The 17,354-nt window shown below is 38.9% G+C and overlaps 1 protein-coding gene across 1 annotated transcript in view; it reads right to left on the bottom strand.

Moving 5' to 3' along the window:
* Positions 1 to 17,354, bottom strand: part of atrnl1b (attractin-like 1b) — a 904,204-nt gene that overhangs the window by 664,657 nt on the left and 222,193 nt on the right. The window contains exon 16 of the mRNA XM_060841800.1: positions 3,003 to 3,216. Coding sequence (XP_060697783.1) covers positions 3,003 to 3,216 — 214 coding nt within the window. The remainder of the gene's footprint in view (positions 1 to 3,002; positions 3,217 to 17,354) is intronic.

The raw sequence follows: 17,354 nt of genomic DNA, 5'->3' as shown, positions 1-17,354 counted from the left end.
ATAGTATGGACTGAAAAAGTTGGGTTTGTAGCTTATAGCAGAGTGAAGAAAAACAAGACTCAAAAGGCAGTCAGACTTGTAGTAACATTACATGATTTGGAGGTGCCGGTGTTGGACTGGGATGTACAAAGTTAAAAGAAATCACACAACACCAGGTTATAGTTCAGTAATATTACAAGTAGCCTTTGATAGCTGTGGCTGGACACCATACAAGTCCTAACTAATAAACATTTATGTATTTAGTATAACATATTATTCACATCATGCTACATCCACCTCCTTCCACCTAAAGTCATTGATGCCATCCCCACGTGCTGCAGAGATTTGGCTGATCAGCCTGATCATGTTCTTAACACCTTTGGAGAAGGCCTAGACAGAGTATCTTCCTGCAAAGGGACATATGAACCAGTTAGTGGGTGGGTCTGGCTGTCATCCTGTCATGTGGGTAATTAGTCCAGTCCAGTGGTGTTTATTAAGTAATACATTGTTGTCCAGAATATTAGGAAACTCCCCAGTCCTTGAAACTTTTGTTGGATTTGTGTGTCCTGCTGATCAACAAGATCTAGACAATATCCAAGCTTGGGCTTACAAGTGACAAGGCCTGTTTATGGGTACTAACACATGTGTTTCTCTTGATTCCCTACTGATCATGTGATTCTAACAAAGTGGATGAATTGATTAGCTGAAAACCTGTCATTGCCAATTTTTCCCGTGTATCTGTACAGACTCGATACAAGCTTTTTGGGATGCACAATTCCCACAGTGTCTAGCTGGCTGCTAGACGATAATAGGAAGCAGAGGGTTCTGCATAATATATCTGGCATTATGTGGACTACACCAATGAAATATGGGATAACATATCTGAAACAGTTTCTGCTCATCATGGACACACTCTGTGGGAATATCAAATGCCAGGTGTCTACATTCTAGGAAGCATCTCAATCAAATTTTTTTAGTGTTGAACATGTCCAACAGCTTATAGTCTGACTGAGTAGTAAACTAGAGTCTCAGCATGCCAAAGGCCTGAGGAATAGTATATCAATCTTTGAGGAACCTTTTACTCAATTTAGAATAATATAGCTCCTGGCCTAATGGATGCATATCAGTCACAACAATGGTAGATAGTTCTGAGTCATAGTGAGTTCCTATCTAGAAATTCATAATTTGAAAACTACCAACTATCCAGGTCAATAATGAGCATTTTGATTTTGAATTACATAAAGAGCTTCTGCCACTTACCTTCCATTATATTGTAGCATAGCAGTCAAGGCAAGGCGACGGCCTACTGGCATTATTGCTCAACTGTTAATCCAGAGAAACTAGGTAATTTTCTGGAGACCTGGGTACGAATCCTACCACGGCAGATGGTGGAATTGAATTCAATAAATATCTGAAATTAGGAGTCTAATGGTGACCATGAAATTATCGTTTCATTTCCTTTCAGGAGAGAAATTGCTATCTGTACTTGGTCTAACCCATATGTGGTTGGTTCTTAACTGCCCCCAGACTGTGAAATTATATAATCGAAGAATGTAGAAAATCAGATTTCAACCACTACTGAATTAGGAAAATTTAACACTCGTATTCCCACGTCATGTTGGAAATTTCTTCTGTAGCCTTTGAACATAATGTTAGCACACCAAAACTCTTCCTTGGAATTTGTCCTTGCCCAAAAGAAGGCACTTTATGGTCAGCCATATCTTCTAGCTCCTGGACACAGTTGGAATTAACTGACCTCCCTTTACATTTTTGATTTGGAGGTGGAAGGTTTCTGCTGTGGCACGATGCTTTAAAAGATCACCTCCTCTTGCAGAAGTAGCACATTACTAATAACTGGGCAAGCTTAGTATCTACAAGACTTTTCCCAACAAAACATGGACAAGGAGTAAAACAGTGACTGTCTCCAAGCCTTCCTACTCTGCCATGTAGGAATTCTGGGGCCCTCCCATCTCCATGCTAAGCAATTGCCCAATAAAGACTACAAGCAACAGCATACCTTTTCTCTATTGCATCTTGGATGTCCACAACAAATGTTTCCCAGTCTACAACAGTGTCCCTTTGAAACTTCACATATGAAGCAAAAACTAATTACCGCCTCACATTTAGCAATTTCTTCATCAACCACTTGCTTTCTTAAAATATGACTGAATGGTGTTGTTGATTTTATATGAAGCACACTAATCTAAACTTTATTAGGTTTCTGAAGGCATACTAGTATCAAATTAATCAACAATGTAGTTTCTCCAGTGTATAGCTTGATCAGGGCACTCTGTGAAGTTCAGGGGCAAAACCACAAGGGAAATTCCAGGAAGGAGAAGAAGGCGGCGTGCAATGACAGGGGTCTTCAGTAAGAAGGTGGCTAAATCTGGCAAGCAGATATTGGTCTTTCAAAGTATAAAACAAACGACCTCCTTGGGATTGATGCGAAAAATGAAAATGGGAGGACACAAGAATTTGAAAGAAACAAGGAAGTTTACGGATTTCTACTTTAAGATACTTCATTTATAAAAGACGGTCAGCCAGGAATATAGTAGCAACAAATATTTTGTACAGATTTTCTTTTTCACTCTGACATTTTCAAGTTCTGTTCCACTGATATTCAGAACTGATCAAAGCATTGATCATCTGACCAACACAAAAAGCCGATTAGCTTCTCTAATGATCATCTGTGTGCAGGAATGCAGACGCAGAAAATAACTGCTCATTTGGCATGTAACACATAAAAGTATGTTTTAGTATGTAAACCGTTTAGATACAATCCAACAAACATAACTCAAGTATGAACAACCTAGAATGAAAATTTAAATTGTTTGTTATTTACAGATATGTTCCAATTAAATTCTTTATACAGAAATTTATAATTTTATTATCAATATCAAATGATAGATTGCCTCTCTGGTTTCACAACCTAAAAAAAAGCCCCATTTCTTATTTGTTTATCTATTTTCATTTCTTTCAAAATCATGCTGAACATTTGTGTACGGAGGTAAGCCAAAACTTACCAACTGGTTTTTCACAAACTAGACCATTTGCCATTTCAGTGCACGCATAAGCCTTCAATCCAACAATTTCGGCTCTTACTAGATATGCACAGAAACCAGAGTCATTGGGTTCACCAGGGAGCCACTGCAGAGTTGTGTTTGTAAAAGGTGACATATCTTCCCAGCCCCAGTAGGAGACGTTAATTTTGCGTAATCCAACCCAAGGTGATATTTTCTAACATAACAAAGGCAAAAGAGAAGGAATAATAAGCATTTTCATTAAACAATTTACATTTCTTCCAGTTTGAAATCAATACTGTTCTGATTTTTTTCTGTTCTGATTTTGCTTAACTTCATTGATTTTTTTTTAATGGAACATATTCTGAATATATTCCAGTTAACAGTTCGTTTCTTAAAATCCACAACAAAACAGCCATTAATGATTGCTCCAATTTACCACAGATAGCAGGCTTTTTGCACAATACACCATTCCACATGACAAAGAGCTCAGTCTCAGAAAAGGCTGCCAGACTTTCATTTGATTTCTGTAACACTGACAGACATGTTTGATATTTCATAAAACTGTTGCATAGAGGAGGTTCCCAATATATTATCATCTGGGAGTTTTGATTCTAAAGCAGAGGTGAACAATTCAGTGCATCAGAATTAACAGTAGAAGAGAGATACAAAATTAGGCTGCTGTTTAACAACAACAATTTCTTTTGCACAGGAAGACAGGAATAGAATCAAGTGCATTTAGGAAGGCAGTGTACAGGTTTCTTTTAAAGGGAAGCAGATAAGCCAGGAGCAAAGATCTGTCACAACAACAGTGTAATTAAACTATCTCCAAAATAATCCTGGAAGTGATTCTGGATGGCTTAGAAGTTAAATTGAAGGCACTAAGGATGGAAGGCTTTAAGCTTTCTAAGAAGAAAGCATTCTGCAAGACTGTTGAAAACACAAGTTTAAGGAACTAATTAAGGAGTAAGTGAACTGAGGTAGCAGCTTTTTAAGGACCTCAGAATGTGATATAACTGAAAGGCAACATCAAATGAATGCAGATGTGTTCATGGATGGATGGTTGGATGGACAAGGGCTTTTCCCTGGGGTGGAGGGGTCCAGAACTAGAGGGCATAGGTTTAGGGTGGGAGGGAAAAGATATAAAAGAGACCTAAGGGGCAGCTTTTTCACACAGAGGGTTGTACGTGTATGGCATGAGCTGTCAGAGGAAGTGGTGGAGGCTGGTACAACTACAACGATATGGGCCAGGTGCTGGCAGGTGGGACTACATTGGGTTGGGATATCTGGTCGGCATGGACCAAAGTGTCTGTTTCCGTGCTTACCATTTCTATGACTCTATGATTATAGTAGGTCCAAATTAAAAAGGAAACATTTTGTGTATAATGAGCTTGGATGACCTTTTTAAAAACTAATTTGGCCACCTCATTTTTTTAAAATGGTGAGGCTCTCTAAAAATGTGCAACAGAAAAGAATCTGGGTGTTCTTGGTGGTCAAAACACAAAAGAACTAGCATACAAGTACAGCAGGTGATTAAGGCAGAAAATGGAATTTTGGACTTTATTGCTAGTGGTTTAGTGTTTTTATATAGAGAAGTCTTCTTATACCTGTACAGGTGCCATGAGGTCATACCAGAGCTCTGTGTACAGTGTTAGCCCCCCATATATAAAAAAAATATGATAGCACTGAAGGCAGTCGAAAAGAGATTCAGTAGGCTGATTCCTGGAACAATGAGGTTGACTAATCAAGAATGGAGAAACAGTTTAGGCCTTAATAATTAGAGTTGAGAAGGATAAGGCAAGATCTTATTGAAACATACAAAATTCTGAGACAGCTTGACAAAGTACCTGTTGTGAAGGGATTTCCACTAAATGGGGGAATCTCAAACTAGGATATAGCTACAGAATAAGGGAATAAGGCTACAGAATAAAGAATTCCTGTAAATTAAAGTCTTCTCCAAGAAGGTAATGAATGTCTGGAACTGTCTACCCGAAGAGTTGTGGAAGCTGAATCCCTGATCATGTTTAGGAATAGATACAGCTTTGAAACAAGAAGGAATTGCTATGAGGAGCTGCCATGAAAGACAATTTGATGCCTGGGATCATGATCTTATAGAATGATGGGGCAGGCTTGAGGGGTTGAATAGCCAATGCCTGCTCCTGCTTATTATGTTAATTACATGGTAAACAAATAGTAAAAATAAAACTCATGGTCTCATCAAGCCAGGTTTCATTCTGTCCAATATTACCACAGCTGGGATCAAAACAGTTGTATCAAACAACTCTGTTTAGAAACCGAAGTGAATGAGTCATCCCTATTCTTAACAATGGTATAATGCAGTATTCATTTTTATAACAGTACCTACCAAGATTCCATATCAGACTTTTCTTATGTAAAAACAGAAAACAGTGTTAAATAGTCAGTTTGCTCTGAGAAAAATGCTCTTCAAAACACTAAATGGAAATAAAAATAATTTTTAAATCTATAGCAATACAATGTCATGGTAGAATAAACACAAACACAAACATAAACATAAACATAAACACAAACCTTAGAACTAGTTGGAAAGATCAAACTAATTTCTATAAAATAGTTTCAAAACATAAAAACTGCCTACTGCTGACATAAAATTGAAAAGTTCAGTCAAAAAAGGTTATTTAATTTTGAAAAATATTCACACCAGTTTAATAGCAAATGTGCTTGTGAGGTCACTGTCAACTTTTCACTTATTTGCCCAGTGCAAGTGAGTTACACCTCATTATTCTGAACCATCTGGATTATACTCCAGACAAACATACACACCCTTTACCTTATGGTTTAAGGAAAGGTTTATAGACAATTCCAAACTGCAAAACAAAATAGAGCCAAGCACATAGCCTGTACTGTGAAAACCTGCTTCTAACACATGAAAAAGTCTACCAGAGTAAGGGAGCAAACTTGTATTTCTTGGTTACATGAAACAATTTCAAGGCACAACATGAATGAGTTATGATTATACACACTGTCATTAAAACTCTTGATGGCAATTTAATGAAGTGTTGGAGTTCAGACAAAACCTCTTTCCTTGAAGGGGTGGAGTTATACATTTTGTGGACTCAACATTGAGATCTCCAATTTTGAATAACCTCCGTTCCCATTCCCCACTCCCTTTCCAGCCCCTCCTTATCCCTACCCTTCCTTCCGTAGACAAGCAGGAGGCTGGAAGAACACAGCAAGACCAGGCAGCATCAGGAGGTGCAGAAGTCAATGTTAGAGGTGTAACCTTTCTTCAGAACTCCTGAAACATTGGCTTCTGCATCACCTCCTGATGCTGCCTGGCTTGCTGTGTTCTCCCAGCCTCTTATTATTTACCTTGGATTCCAGCATCTGCAATTTTTTTGTCTCGACCCTTCCTTCCAGCTACCTAGCGGATTCATTCCTCCCATCAACCCACAGGCTATACCCTCTACCTGTGATCACCTATCAGTACCACAGCACTCAGCCCTTCTCTCCACCCATAACCCTTCCTCGACACCCAACCGCAACCACGCCTCCCCCCCCCCCCCCACTTCTGCATCTCCCCTTACACTAATCCCAGTCCTAAAAAGAGTTATGCCCAAAATGTTGACTTCTCAACCTCCTAATGCTGCCTGGATTGCTATGTTCATCTCGCCTCCTGGTTGTCTACCAATAACTGTAAAGCAATTTATATGTACACAGCATTACGAATAGAACATCCCAACATACTTCAAAGGAACCTTATCAAACAAAATTTGATGCCAAGTCGTGAAAGGAACTTCCTGTGTTCATGAGATGTGAGGGCAGATGACCAAAGCCTCGGTCAGAGTGGCAGACTTTAAGGAGTAGTTTAAAGGAGAAAAGATGGAGACAGAATATAAAAGAGGGGTATAGAACTGGAGAGGTTTGGAGAGGGATGTCAAAGCTCAAAGCTCGGCAGCAGGAGTCATCACCATCGGTATGCAGCAATAACATCAGAGATGTTCAAGGGCACAGAGTTAGAGGAGCGTAGTTATCATGTGTTGTTAGGCTGGAGTAGGTACTGAGATATGGAGTACAGGGAGGGGCAAAGTCTGAGAGATTTTAAATTCAGATGTGAAGTTTAAAATTAAGGTCTAATAATAGCTTGATTGACATGGTTTGGCCAGAATATTTACTTTATTTTATAACTGGCTAAAAGTAAGAGCCTTAATGGAGCAAGTATTTCAATAAATACTGAACAAAAATGGGGTGGGGAAAGGAGGGGGCATGATGGCAGCAACACAAAGGAAGGGAAAAAAATCCATCGTAACTTAGAGAGAATTAACATCGGCAGAATAAACTTTTATCGAGAAGTAAGAATTGAATGGATCAAAGAAACAAAATCCAGGAAAGCTAAAGAAAGAGGGCTAGGGTGGCACGGTGGCTCAGTGGTTAGTAGTGCTGCCTCACAGCGCCAGGCACCCAGGTTTGATTCCTGCCTCAGGTGACTGTCTCTGGAGTTTGCAATTGTCCATGTGGGTTTCCTCCCACAATCCAAAGATTGCAGGTCAGGTGAATAGAGCATGCTAAATTGCCCATAGTCTTAGGTGTCATTGTCAAGGGTAAATATAGGGTGGGGGAATGGGTTTGGGTGGGTTACTGTTCAGAGGGTCAGTGTGGGCTTGCTGGGTCAAACAGCCTGTTTCCATACTGAAGGGAATATAATCTAAAGACGTCTGTAGATGTGGGCATTGAAGTATTTTTTGAAGTGCTGATAGAATTAATGCGCAGACAGCTCCCACAGACATCAGATGGATTTTCTGCTGGCCAGACAGTTGTTATTGCAGTTAGATGGAAGTTACCTTGTGGAATCTCTACTGCAGCAAACTCCAAATGACTTGTCTGGGAAACTGAATTTTTGCTGGGCAATTCCACTATGTGAGGACCCTTCTGAAAGCATCCATTCAAATGGAAACTTCAGACCGTCCAATATAATGGGGACGTGATGGTCTAGTGGTATTATTGCTGGACTAGTAATCTAGAGACCCAGGTAATGTTGCTGGGACCAGGGTTCAAATCCCACCGTGACAAATGGTAGAATTTAAATTCAATAAAAATCTGGCATTGGAAGTCTAATGATGACCACAAATAGATTTCCAATTATTGTAAAAACCCATCTGGTTCACAAATGTCCTTGAGGGAAAGTAACTGCCAACTTTATCTGATTGGCCTACATGTGATTTCAGACCCAAAAGTAATGTGATTAACTCTTACCTGTCTTCTGGGCAGTTAAGGATGGACAATTAATGCTGGCCTAGCCAGTGATGCCCTCATCCCATGAATGAATAAAATAAAATAATTACACAAGAGTAAAAAAAATTAAGTAAAATAATTACACAGGGGAAGTTGGACTGTTAAATGCATAGTCCAACTCTTAACTCCTTGTCTAACTATTAAACAGACTCATATTTGCTTCATACAACTGTTGGACCCAACCATTCCCTGCCCCTGCCAAATCTGACCCAAATTGAAATCCCCACACCCTACACCACCCTCTCAACCTGACCAAAGTTCCCAAAATATTGCTCTAATCCACTTCAAAATAGTGCCATAGATATTTTACTTTTTTTGCCTGAGGTGGTTTAATAATACATCCAATTTAGTCCTGTATTTAGATTTTTTTGTAGAGATGCTGGAGCAGAGCATGAACCCACAACCCTCTGACTCAGAATAGTATGCTATCTGAGTCACAGCTAACACGGTAGATATTTTTAAACACATCTGTAATTGTGCAACAAATATTAAAAATAAAATTGTGAAGCTACATAAACGAGGTGCTACACACAGCTGCAATAATAATGACTACAACACACACCTTACTTTAGCATGGGCCTGGCAAAAATATACTTATATGGGATAGAGGAGGATTGTAGGGAGCAGTGTAAGGTAATTATGATCTGTCACATTACAGTTTTACAGGATAACAATATAGACAGTTCAAAAGTTGAATTTATTTGTTTAGTGAAGAAACAAAAATGAGTTACATTGCTGAGTGTTTAAAATGGACCATCAAATGGTGAGACGAGAGAGAGATCTGCAAGTATATTTCAAAGAAATCTTTAAACAGTGCAGCATATCAGTAAGAAACTTCAATTGCTACAATCTGCAGTGAAAAAAAATACATAAAAGGCAAGGGTGATAAAGAATTTGTGGACTATGTACAGGCAAACATCATAATCAAAATGCTTCCAAGTCGATAAGGAGCAAAGCAACCGTGGATTTCATCTGCAGAATTAAGTACTGTAGGGAAACAATGGAAAACATAAATGGGAATGCAAAGTTTTCTACAAGCTTATAAATGTAAAAAGATACTTAGAGGAATAGTGGGACTGGTTAAAGACATAAAAAGGAAATTTTCTTGCGGAGGTAAAGGGCATGAATCACTGGAAATTGCTTTCACAAAAGCTGAAGAACTCAATGTCATAGTACATGATGCGGAGGTGCCTGTGTTGAACTGGGGTGGACAAAGTTAAAAATCTCACAGCATAAGGTTATAGTCCAAAACGCTTATGTGGAAGTACAGTCAGCTTCTATTCCAAGTTGCCCCATTTTAAATTACATTGTTGCAATATCATGATATAACAATGCCATGTACGTGCATTTCAAATCATGATTTCTGTTTTAGCATAATTTTATACCAAGATCAAAGTTGCATCGTATGACCCAATTAACACAATTTGTAGCAGCTGCTCCCATTCCCCAACCCTCCCCAGTTCAATGCTTCCCCATCACCACTACCCTACCCCACCTCCCTCCCCACTCCCTCTCCTCCAACTCTTCCACTTGCAACTAGTCTCATCCCTCTGTCACAGTCCCTCTCCTGAGCCCTTGCTGACATCAATGGTTTGGATCAGGAAGTGCCAATTAAGGACAAGCAGGAAAGAGAAGCAACAATCAGAGAGGATCAGTAAGCGAGAAAGTCAGGGAACAAAAAAGGATCGGCGAGTGGGAGAGCAGCAGGCAGTTGGTAACTATTATGAGTTATTTTTCTCTTCTAAAATTATTTTAACAGATCCTCAATTACAATTTAGGATTAGCAAGATGCAATTTTTCCAACTCTTCCTGACAAAAAAGATTCAAAGGACTGAACTAGCTATTACATAGGTTGTAATGGGAAGATCTGAGATGCTTAGTACAATTTCATTTAAAGTTGCACTTTCCTCTAGAACACAACTAACATTAAGCAAGAAATTACTACAGAAGACAAGGAAGTCAAGAGATTTTTTTTCTTTATTTTTTCATGGGACGTAAGTGTCACTACGAAGGCCAGAATTTATTTTCTATCCCTATTTCCTATTGATCTGAGTAAATTACATGGTCATATCAGATGTATGAGTATGTGAATCTGTGATAAATAGCAGATTTCCTTCCTTAAAGGATATCAGTGAACTAAAGGAGTTTTATGATTATTGTTAATGATTTCATTTATTAAAAATTCCAGAGTTATTCATTGAATTTAAATTCAACCGCTGATGTGATTGGATTTCAATGTATCTCCCCAGATCATTTGTCTAGGTTGCTGGATTACTGGTACAGTGATATTATCACCACACTACCACCTTCTACAAGTGGTAAAAGTACAAAAGAGATATTAAATAGATTAGCATCAGTCAAAATTACGAATTAAACCTGTGCACACAGAACGTATCATCATTCAAAAAGGGTGAGAAATAAATGCAACAACATCAATCATGTTAAAACTACAAGACCATTGCAAAGATAAAATTCAGTCACACTTGGAGAAGCATGGATTATTTACGAATAAGAATCAAGAGCAAATGTGTTTCATTAATTTGACTGAGCTCTTTCAGAGCATTTATGTGATAAGGTCATGAAGCAACTATTGTACATTTGGACGTTCAAAAGCAGTTAATAAAATTCCACATAATAGACATTTTTGGAACAAAAGTAAATGGCACCAAAGGGAGTGTAGGAATTTGGATACATAACTGACTGAGTGTTCAGAGGTAATGAGAGATACAGTACATGTTTTCTTGATTGGAGATAAGAATGCAGTGGGGGCCCTCAGAAGTCTGTATTAGGGAGTAAAGACTTTTCACATTATTTGTAAAAGACATGTACTATGTGCGATGAAGATGTTCCTTTAACAAGGCTATGCAGTCCTTGGTTTTTCCAGAGAGGTTGCAAATGACATATGTTCCCAAAGGTCTGAGTTTGGGTGGGCTTTAGGGCTAATCTGATAACTAACAGATACTGCCTCAGGCAGAAGGCTTTTGAGTTAAAAGAAAACACATTTGCATAATGACAGCAGAGTGGCCAGTTCTCCTAGCTCAGCTTTTCTCTGGTTTGCTTTTTTTTAAAGCAGTGTGTGAGAAGAAAGACTAATAGACCCAGAAGCAGGTCCATGCTGATCTCTCTCTGACTTCTCTCCTATAGGAACTTGTTTGATTTTACCTTTTGTGCTAATGGGTGTTTATGGGGATTGTTGCAAGTATCGGGAACAGCATCGTTAAGTTGGGATAGGCTGTTGGGTTTTCGGATAGTATAAGTATTCTGTTTTCCGTATTTTGTGTTTCATTCTGTAATTTTGTAAATAAATTCTGTTTTGCTTAAAACTAAGTGTCTTAACCAGCTAATGCTGTAATGGAATACCAATTTTACCAATGCTTAAAACAACTAGCAAAATTAGGGTTGGGCTACCTTCTTGAAATATTTTGAGGGGGTCTGGCCTGATCCATAACAGATGTCATCGAAAATATTTTAAAATTTAAATTGCATAAAACTTGGCAAAGTAATAAATAATGAGGATGGGAAGAGGGAATAGACAAAATCCTGAAATTGGGCAGACAAATGATAAGCACAATTTAATACAATTAAATGTGAAGTGAAGCATTCTGAGAGTAAAGGCCCCATTTGCTCCAAATCCCAAATACCATTATATAACCTTGGTTAATTCTTTCTCCGAGCTTTTTGTCACAAATGTTATTTACAAGAATTCTGTTACATATGTCAAGCAAGTTTGAAGTTATGAGCAGTTGTTTCAGGCAGAGATTAGCCTACTCGCTTCCTAAAATCACAAACAAAAGACCATTTTATTTAAGTAGACATTTGAAAAGACACATTATCTTCAAATCATTTTTCTACAGCCATTTCATATGAAGATTTTCATCCATTCTGAATTGTGGGTCTGAGGTAACTAAATTGTTCACCTCAGCATTCTGTTATGACCTTCAGCTAATGGTAATACTGCATAAGTCAAGATTCCGGAGTGAAACCTGGCTTGATAGGCTACAAGTTTTATTTTTTGCAATTTGATTACCATGGTGGTCAAATAACATTCACATGAAGCTGTAAATTAAGTTTACTCCACGAGAAAAAATAAGAAAATTTGGAAAGATTTCATGTTCAACAGGAAGATAGACTCAATCCTTTTCCCAGCAAAATCCTTTACAGACACAACTTGGATGATATATCACTCCTATCTTTACATAAAAGTTTTTATTGAACTAACCAGTCATAAAAGTTTCCTTTCAGCAACTCTTTCTCCAGTCACCAGATGTGGTTCTTCTCTCCATTTCTGTGTGTTCCTGAGTTGCATTGTCACCCTGCTTAACACACTGACTTCTATTAATGAACTCAAATATAAACTTAAAGCTTTGACTACTTTTAAACTAGCAATTCGGAATTGTTTCTGGCCTATGGGCTTCCCTTCTATGTATCAAGTCAACAAAAGCACTAATTATCTCACCAAGTAGTTGTTTGAGAAGTTTAGCTCAAGTCACATGATTTCAGAGAAATGCTGTCTTTAGGTCGCTATTCCAAATTACTTCTGACCCTTAAAAAAAAACCTTCGCAGCACTGAAAACCATAAATACTAAGTCCCCACATAACTAAACATTTTTCCACAGGTAGACCTTGATGACGCATGGTGCTTCGTCTTTGGTTTGGGTGGCTTTGGCAAGAGATTCATAAAGTTCTGTGATAACGAGCTTTGAGGACATCCTCAAAGTGTTTCCACTGACTTCCAGGTAATCATTTGCAAAGATGAAATTTGAAGTATGGAGCTTGCTTTGGACTGATTATGTCAGTCATGTGGATAATGTGCCACCCAGAGTGCAGAAATTAGTGCCTCAATTCTGCGAATATTGGCCTGAAAGAGGGCACTAATACTGGAGTGCCTATTCTGCCATTGTATTTGCAGGATCTCACAGAAACATTACTGGTGAAATTTTTTGAGGGATTTATAGTGTCTGCTGTTCCTCTATGTTTCAACATATATAGGAGAGCTCTTAACTCTGTGCCCTGTAAACCCTGAGATTGATGTCAGATTTGAGATCTTTGTCATGAAACATTCTGTTCCTCAGACAGCTGGTAAAAAAAGACTGAGTTGCATCATTGATATCTGTCCATGAAGAAAAATATTTCCAGGACGTAAGAATTAATCCACTTTTGCTGTCATCAGCAATTACTCACTAATAAGTATAACTGTCTACTTCGGAAATTCTGTGTCACTGGTCATGAATTCTGTAAGTCCTTGCATGGCTAATGAGTCTGCTCTTAGAGCCGCATCTCCAACCTCACATTTGGCAGGTCTTTGCAGGTGGTGGAATTGGTCCTTGGCTTTGAAATCAATAGCAATGTTTTCTCCTGTTCCTTTTCCATACTTGCTCTTGCCAATAGGTGTTCTCAAAGCATTGCCTCATTAAGGGACTTCTTCCAAGTCATTTTTCTCTGAACAAGGTTCTCCCACACATGAATATCTATGCAGCATTTCTTGAAGGAAATCTTCAGGGAGTTTTTGAAATGCTTCTTTTGACCTTTTCTCATTCTAGTGTCTTCTTTGAGCTCAGTGAAGTTAGCTTGATTTGACAGTTAGATCTCAGGCACCCTATGCATGTAGGCAGCCCCACAGAGTTGATTTCAGATGATCATTGCCTTAATACTAGTGCAACTGACTGCTTCAAAGGTGGTAATGTTAGTACATCTGTCCTCCCAGCTGATGTAGAGAATACATTTCAAACAGCATTGATGATACTTCTCACGGGCCTTGAGCTGACACCTACACATAATCCAAGAGTTGGATGGATGACTGCCTGAAAACACAAGGATCTTGGTATCAGCACAGATGTTAAGGTCATTGAAGACTCTCATTCTTTGTGTCCAAAGGTAGCCTTCAAAGATCGGATGCGACACTGAATCTCCATATCGGTGTCAGCTATACAACAGAGGGTGTTTTCCAGCTAGGGTAAAAATATTCCATATTTGGGAGGATTTCTCAATTGATCTTAATGGAGGGATGGACCAGAACTTAACCTGAGCCTGGTTGGTGAAATATGGCAATCTTCTTGAGGTTGAGGCAGAGACCAATTCTTTTGTACAATTCCACGAAGGCATTATGAGAAGATTGAAGATTGTCTTCTAATAAAGCAGGGATAACATTGTCATCAACATACTGAAGTTCCATAAGCGAGGTCAATGTCATTTTCTTCTTGGATTTCAACTGGTTGAGGTTGAAATGTTTCCATCCATGTGTAGACAATGTCCATATCACTGGGAAGCTTGTTCACGGCAAGATGAAAAATTATGGTGATAAAGATTGAGAAGTGCATGTGTCTTTTTTGCGCATGTGACAGCCATTAAGTTCAACATTTTGGGGGATTGCGTTATTAAAACTAAATTGCACAATATTTAAATTGTAAATGTGGCGAAGTTGAATGTTTTTGAACATTGCCTTCAAATGATATATCCTGTCTTAACATCGAAGGATTCTGTCATATCATTGTCAGTCTCTGGAAACTGCCACTTTTCTTGAAGACAATGGTGATGACAACACTCCTAAGATCGGCAGGGATTTCTTCTTTGCCCCAGATTTTCAGGAACAGTTCTGGGAGATGGTGGGCAAGCCCTGCTCTTCCAAATTTAAAAGCTCCGCTGAAATCCAGTCTAACTAGATTAGATTAGATTAGATTAGATTAGATTAATCCTGCAACTTTTCTATTCTTTGTTTGGACACACTAGGTAGGAGTCCAAGGTTATCTATGATAGGTTGTTGGAGTATTTCCTCAAACATGCCTTCATTAATAACTGCATCACGGTTGAAGATTGTCTTCTAATAAAGCAGGGATAACATTGTCATCAACATATGTGTTCACTCCATCGAAGGCTGATTTTTTTTCTGTTTCGCAAAAGTGTTCATCTTTACTCTGATTTGAGGCCAAGGGCATGGATCTGTAAATTACCTTGATGGCACTGAAAAAACCTCAAACATGTTGTTTATCAGCAAGGAGTTGCAGCTCCTTCGCTTTCTCAGTCCACCACTGGTTCCTGATTTCCCTAGTTATTCATTGTAACTCTGCTTTCTGATTGATAAAATCTCTTTAACTTGCTGGTGGTATCACTTTGAATCATAGAATCCTTGCAGTGTGGAAGCAGGCCATTCAGTCCATCAAGTCCACATTGACCCTCCTACTCTATCCCTGTAACCTGTATTTCCCATGGCCAACCCAACTAACCTACATGTCACTGGACACTATGGCAATTTAGCATGGCCAATCCACCTAACCTGTATATCATAGGACTGTGAGAGGAAGCCAGAGCACGCAGCAGAAACCCCACAGACTCGGGGAAAACGTGCAAACTCCACACAGTCGCCCAAGAATAGAATTGAACCTGGGACCCTGGTGGTATGAGGCAGTGCTAATCACTGAGCCACCATGCCGTTTTGCTAGACACAGAGCTTTCCTCCTCTTATTGATGAGATCTCGATTGATGTGGCCATTCTCAAAGATCAGTCTGACCATCAACACAGCATAAGTTTCTTCACAGCATAAGATGATGGCAATCTTTAGATTCTTCCAGGTTTCACCTATTCCATTAATATAAACTCTTTGGAGATTTGGGTGAAGACAATGATGGAGGTTTGCTACTCTACTTGGCTCTTGAAGCCAATCCATAATAATTTCTTTTCTGAGTTGATTTTACATCTTCAGCTGTTTCTGGTGGCATTTGCTAGACATAAGGGAACAGATGAACTGGTCATCTGCATTGATTACTGCTTTTGTCATGGTAAAAATTACTTTTGGTTTCAGGACTGAATGATGACTTGGCCAATTATATGCCAGTGTTTTGATTGTGAATGCCTTCAAGAAGTCTTGAGTTTGTTGTTTTGGTGGAGCAGTAAAGTTTGTTCTTGATGGTAAATCTGCTTCCATTCATCCTAGGTTGATTGTAGGTTTTCCTATCCAGAAGAAGCACCATCTTCTTCACTCAGTTGCCCTTTGCCTGGTCTTCCAGTCTCCAGCAGGGCAGCAATATCGATGCTGAAGTATACAAGTTCATGGGCACAAGGGCAGTTCTTCATTCTAGATGATGTTTTGCTCTTCATCCATGAGCGTTTCTACTTTCCAGGTTCCAAGATTGCCATTGATTTTCACACCATAGCCTGCTGGATGCAGTTTTCCAGCCAGGTTGGTGACAGAAGAGACCATTTTTAGGGCACATTTTCTAGCCCTTTCCCCCTGAGGGGTAAGAAGAGTGAAGAGGGCTGCTGAACCATGAAGAAAGCTGTCGAAATGCACTTCTGTGCCTATTCCAAGAGTGAAATAACTGGGTCAAACTCTATTGCTTATATACTGGTTGAAAGATGGAGAAATCCAGATGTCGCGATCCCGTCCCCATCAATTTTGCCCATCGCCAGAGGCGGTATTTGAGAGTAGTTAGCATGCGTCAGTGTGCATGTGTGTGTCTCTCTCTCTGTGTGTATTGCATGGAAAGGGAACCTGTTTGACTGGAGACTTCCCTAATACTGCAGCCTTCATCTGTTGTTGCAGCCGATCACATCATAAAAATATCTTCAGCCTGGATCATGGTTTCAAAATTTGCTTTGTCTAGTTCTTTCCTTCTAACCTTACCACCGTGGGTCGCCCTGCCATGAATTAATAATATTTTTTCTTTTAAAAATATACTTTCTTCATAAAAATAATCTTTGTTGTAGTAGCACACGACTAAGTTGGCAATATGGCCACTTGGGTTTTTTTAGCGAACACAAGGTGGCAGGAAAACTTTGACAGTTACATACAGCAGTTGCTCACAGCTTGACTTGTAAGCTCTATATAGACATACTAGATAAGATTCTCAGTAGGAAGAAACACTACAGAAGTTAATCAAGTTTCAGTGAAAAGATGGTTCTAAAGTTATAAGCATTTTTGTAAAGTTTGATTTAGCCACAGTCTCTAGTTTGTTATTTACCCTAAAAAGCAGAAGGAAAAGTCTGACCCTATTGTACTTTGATCTGTTTAGGGAATTGGAGAATTAGAAGGGCAAACAACAAATTAATGTGAAAAGGTAAGAGGCTTAATGCATTATTGGGGAAGATAA

This window comes from Hemiscyllium ocellatum, chromosome 22, assembly GCF_020745735.1.
Source record: "Hemiscyllium ocellatum isolate sHemOce1 chromosome 22, sHemOce1.pat.X.cur, whole genome shotgun sequence".
In the NCBI taxonomy this organism is placed as follows: domain Eukaryota; kingdom Metazoa; phylum Chordata; class Chondrichthyes; order Orectolobiformes; family Hemiscylliidae; genus Hemiscyllium; species Hemiscyllium ocellatum.
The sequence above is the reverse complement of the archived record's forward strand: the minus strand, read 5'-3'. Positions and strand labels throughout refer to the sequence as shown.